The sequence below is a fragment of the Limulus polyphemus genome, unplaced genomic scaffold, assembly GCF_000517525.1.
Source record: "Limulus polyphemus unplaced genomic scaffold, Limulus_polyphemus-2.1.2 Scaffold3749, whole genome shotgun sequence".
Classification (NCBI taxonomy): domain Eukaryota; kingdom Metazoa; phylum Arthropoda; class Merostomata; order Xiphosura; family Limulidae; genus Limulus; species Limulus polyphemus.
This window is the reverse complement of record NW_013669359.1, coordinates 53,437-58,300: the sequence shown is the minus strand read 5'-3', so window position 1 is coordinate 58,300 and position 4,864 is coordinate 53,437. Positions and strand designations below refer to the sequence as shown.

General features: G+C 33.1%; 2 protein-coding genes across 2 annotated transcripts in view; one reads left to right on the top strand and one right to left on the bottom strand.

Annotated features, from left to right (window-relative positions):
- LOC106469970 (HAUS augmin-like complex subunit 4) overlaps window positions 1-4,864 on the bottom strand; it is a 53,483-nt gene that overhangs the window by 21,685 nt on the left and 26,934 nt on the right. The gene's annotated exons all lie outside the window — the stretch shown is intronic.
- The window catches only part of LOC106469969 (large neutral amino acids transporter small subunit 2-like), a 20,108-nt gene that overhangs the window by 6,563 nt on the left and 8,681 nt on the right, over window positions 1-4,864 (top strand). Inside the window, exon 2 of the mRNA XM_013930488.2 lies at window positions 4,322-4,447. Within this exon, the coding sequence (XP_013785942.1) occupies window positions 4,322-4,447 (126 nt within the window). The remainder of the gene's footprint in view (window positions 1-4,321; window positions 4,448-4,864) is intronic.

Genomic DNA, 4,864 nt, shown 5'->3' with positions numbered 1-4,864 from the left:
GGTGTATATTACATTGCATATATATATATATATATTTAAGAGTTTCAAAGAAACTTTTTTTTCTCTCATTCCCGTACCACCAAATATGCTCATCTTTTCAGCCATGGGGGCGTTATATGTTATGGTCTATCCCACTATTTGCTGTTAAACTTATATTAAAGTTTATCTTCATTACCCATTCAAGCCGTCTCCAAGCATTATTAGTCTCAAAGTGGGTTCCTCGTCATCGAATTATCCCACTATTCGTTGGTAAAAGAGTAGCCCAAGAGTTGGCGTTGGGTGGTGATGACTAGCTGCCTTCCCTCTAGTCCTTCACTGCTAAATTAGGGACGGCTGGCGCAGATAGCCCTCGTGTAGTTTTATGCGAAATTCAAACAAATAAACAAACTCTCATCGTCCAGCCCAACTGACGAGTTCTGGTATTAAGCGAAAAGCCTCTTTGGCAGTGACTTGTGGGAAATTAAAGATAGATCTCAAATGCTGTTTTCACACGCATCTGGTATTGATAGTTGGGTTTTCTAATCCAAAAATGGACAAATTATAAGAGGAATGTGGAAGAAACACCTAGTTTGCGCGATTTTTACCAGAAATTTTAGGCTTGTTGTTTTCGACACCCGTTTTTTTGTTTGTTTTATTTTTTGAAGGTCTATGCTTTCAATTAGCACTTTTGAAACTTTGACGCATGTGCACTGTTTTTCTATCCGAAGTTACAGGACTAACAAAAAACAACAACTAATCAATAAAACATTGCAGTTTCAGTTTACATCAGAGATAGAGGTATGAGAATATGTGTATCTAAAGAGAAGGGGGGGGGGCTTTTGTAAATAGAATAACGGCCAGTATTTACTACCAGAAAAGGGGGGGTAGCGCTTTCGCTATAAAAGTATTGCACGTGACATCACAAACTTCGTGTTTCATTCAAGGCTACCCTATTGCACATAAAACATTTCTGATGAACCCTGATGTCGAACGAAAGGCCTCGTCGACACAGGATATAGTATTATTGACTTTTTGTCATACGTTCACTCATAAATTAGAATCCTTCTTCAGCAATCCGCACCAGTACAGGATTCGATAAACCTTTACATGTTGTCAATGAAGTAAAATACTGTCTTTAGTAAAACAGCCGGAACTCTACGGTTATTCGGTTTCTCGATATGTCTTTCTTCATACACTTCACTGAGACGATTTATAGAACTATAAAACACGAAATTTGAAGAAAAAATTAATTTTCACCAAAGACGGACGTAGGCACGTGACGTTCGTCTATGACGTAGTAAACTAGACCACGTGACTATTTGACGTCAGTGTAATACCTCTGTAGATAAATCCCTAGCCAAAACTTATAAAAAGAATCACCTTTCAGTCAAAAATCCAACATCAGCGCCCTAAACACAGATTTCACACAACGGTTTTTATTTAAGAATTGTTAAGTATTCCAGCCTGTCAGTATATTTTAATAGTAGGACATGGTGAGTAAACAGGGAGGAAAGTGACACTTGCTCCCTCTCACTGCTTCTCATGTGTTATATTTTCTACATGTGTATTTTCTGTTATAGAGAGACAGGATGACAAACATTTTAATAAGCTATAAATTATCCAAACATAAATAGGATATTTTAGATCAGATGGACAATAATTAATACTGTATTTTAAAATAAATAGTCAGTAATCAACACTGTATTTTAAAATAAATAGTCAATAATTAATACTGTATTTTAAAATAAATAGTCGATAATCAACACTGTATTTTAAAATAAATAGTTGATTATCGACTATTTATTTTAAAATACAGTGTTGATTATCGACACTGTATTTTAAAATAAATAGTCGATAATCAACACTGTATTTTAAAATAAATAATCAGTAATTAAAATACTGTATTTTAGAACAGAACGGTCAAGTCAATAATTTTTTAAACAGATGTCACATATAAAGGAACAGTAACAGAAATGAGACATTTTTTCTTTTATTTATGATTAACAATACCTTGCTTGTTAGCCAGTGGCTCGCCCTATAGGTGTAATTAGGAAACTTTTTGTCTTATGTAACTTGTGCAATTTTATGATCAATAACTGCAAAAGAGTTTTTATGACTGGTATTTTAACTATCGCTATTATATTTTAGCTCGAAATGGGCAGGGCGATACCTAGTGATTAGCGTGTAGGGCTGCGTATTGTAAGGTCTTCAGTTCGAGTGAAAAAACAAACAAAATCTGTTTGCAAAGGTGGTAAACATGGGAGGTGGTTTTTATTATATTCTGTGAATCTGGTTTCTCTGATGTATAATTCTGGACAGTTATTGTATGTTGGTATCGCGTGATTCTATATAATTTTTATTTGGTAATTATCTTAGTTTAGGGCCGAGTTTTGAGGAATTGAAGTAAACAGGAATTTTATATTTAATAGCAAGTTTTCTCCAAGCGTTGGTAATTTTTGAATTGATTTCAGGGATAAACGTTGTGTTGTTCTGACTCATAGAACCAGAGTATAGCTATACAAAACACTGTAAATTTTATACCTTTACCTAGCTGTTAAGCAATCTCCGGTCATGTGACCTCTTTCTTCCATACTGTATACATATCCCTGTGTCTATGTAAACTGCTTATAACTGATGATGACATAATCTTGTATAATAAAGTTTTTTCATTACCCTTTCAAGCCGTCTCCAAACTTTTATTATCTAAGGAGTGGGTTCCTCGTTATCAAATTTAAGTATATAAATGTATTTTTTACTATAGAGGGCGTGCGTCATACGTTATGGTTATACATTTTCCAACGACATGAATTTCTCTTCCATTTTGTATATGAAATTAAAATATTAACTTTTAATTATTACAGAACAACTTATTAAATACATCTGTTTATAGAACGCTAACTTTGTTTTGTAATTTAACATATGAGGGCTGGACTTTCATTATTCCAAAGTTTCAACCAGGGATTGATATTATAGAAGGGTTATTAAGGGGGGGGGGTAATACCGTGAGGTTTAAGCAACTAATTTAGTTGGGAAATGACTAAATTTGTAGCACTGCATATGACTAGTTGCCCTCTGGTGGGATATTTTGAAGAATATATCTTAATTAATTTTCGCTTGTCCTGACTGATCACTGATGTAACCCCTCGATGGCTCAGCCCAAGGGCTTATAGAGCTAATAATCAGATTTCAATAACAGCTGTAGGCCTAACAAAGATAGCCCATTGTGTAGCTTTGTGCTTAAAAACAAACAAACCACTAGTGTATGCACAACGAACTTTTAAAGAAATGTATGCAAGGTCAGCGAAAGTTCACTTTACAGAAAAAGCGGGTAACTTTGTGTCCTTTGATAACTTAAAAAAAAAGAGGGAATTCTAATTATTAAACCTATTGATAGATGGCGGCAGTGTGATCACATGGAAAATGTATAGCGTTTTTTTTAGAATCAAATTTAATTTCTCAACTCCAACGAGGCTACCTACTCTTAAAAGTTAAATGCATTAATTAATTTCTATAAAAAATAAAATAAATTAATTTTCACAATTAAAGCACCAGAGTCCAGCATGCTAAGCGAACTTTCTACTGCACAGTTCTTCAGGTCGGATTCCTGGATCCATTATCAGAGCTTGCATGAAACTTCGACAAAACAGATAGGCCCTCTCTAGCCTGATTGTTTTCCGTTTCCTAATTACCTACGATCTTTTCTCACAATAAACATCTGTAGAGAGCATACATGTACACACACACACACACAAGTGTTGAAATGATATAACTTTAATACGTACGAATACTAAGCCTTAAAAAGTTGAAAACAAAAATCGGCTTTACTGTATGATTATTTTGTATACAAGCCTCGAAATTGTGTAAGACTGGCTTTATAAAACGCCTCAATGTACGGTTAAAAATTATTATTTTTAATTTCAGTACTGTTTTATTTTTTTACCCAGAACACGGATTGGACTAGTGGTCTCTGTTCGTTGCATTTAATGAAGGAAATATTAATTAATTAATTTATCGTTTAATAATATATTTATTTATGATCCACACTCGGGTAAATTTGTGGATCCTTCTTTCTCTATAAGATTGTATAATTTCTATATTATTAATTTTGATTTTAGATTGAGTGTATTGTACTTATATTTTAAATTAGAACACAATTTTTGAGATTGAAAATAACAAGCATGGTATTTACATCGAAATACTAAACGTTTTACTGACGTCATATTTTATAATGGCACAGCAAGACTTAACAAAAAAAAAAAAAGTTTGTTGTTGTTAGCTCATGCTGCTAGTTTAAATAAGTAACTGTGTGAAACTTGGCATATATTTTTTTGTTTTAATTTAGGTTTGCTGCTGTTCGTTAACTGTTACAACGTCAAGTGGGCTGCCAGAGTTCAAGATGTATTCACTTTTGCCAAAATAATCGCACTCGTTCTTATCATCGTCGCAGGTTTGGTTCATATAGGCATGGGTAAGTGGGTGCCACTATTCCACACATGGATTTTCATACTTTTAGTGTGTTATTTGATATTTTTAAGTTTTACTATCAAACTTGACGGAAAATTTTTCCTAGTAAAATCTCACAAATACAGACTTTGCAATTTAAACAAAAAATAAATAAATAAAGATAAATTTAAATGTTCAATCTTTTCTGTGAGTTACTAGTTACTGCTGCCATCTAGTGACAAAGCTGGTGAAATTGTATTAAATCATTAACTATGATATAACCATTAAAAATATACTGAATAATAGTTATCAAACAAAGGAATACGTAATTTCTTTTCAGGTCCATTGTGCTACTATAGTAAGATTAAAAAAAAAACCACACATTTTTTAGCACAATGAAAGATCCAATCTTTATTAGACACGTCAGCTTTTTTTTATTTTT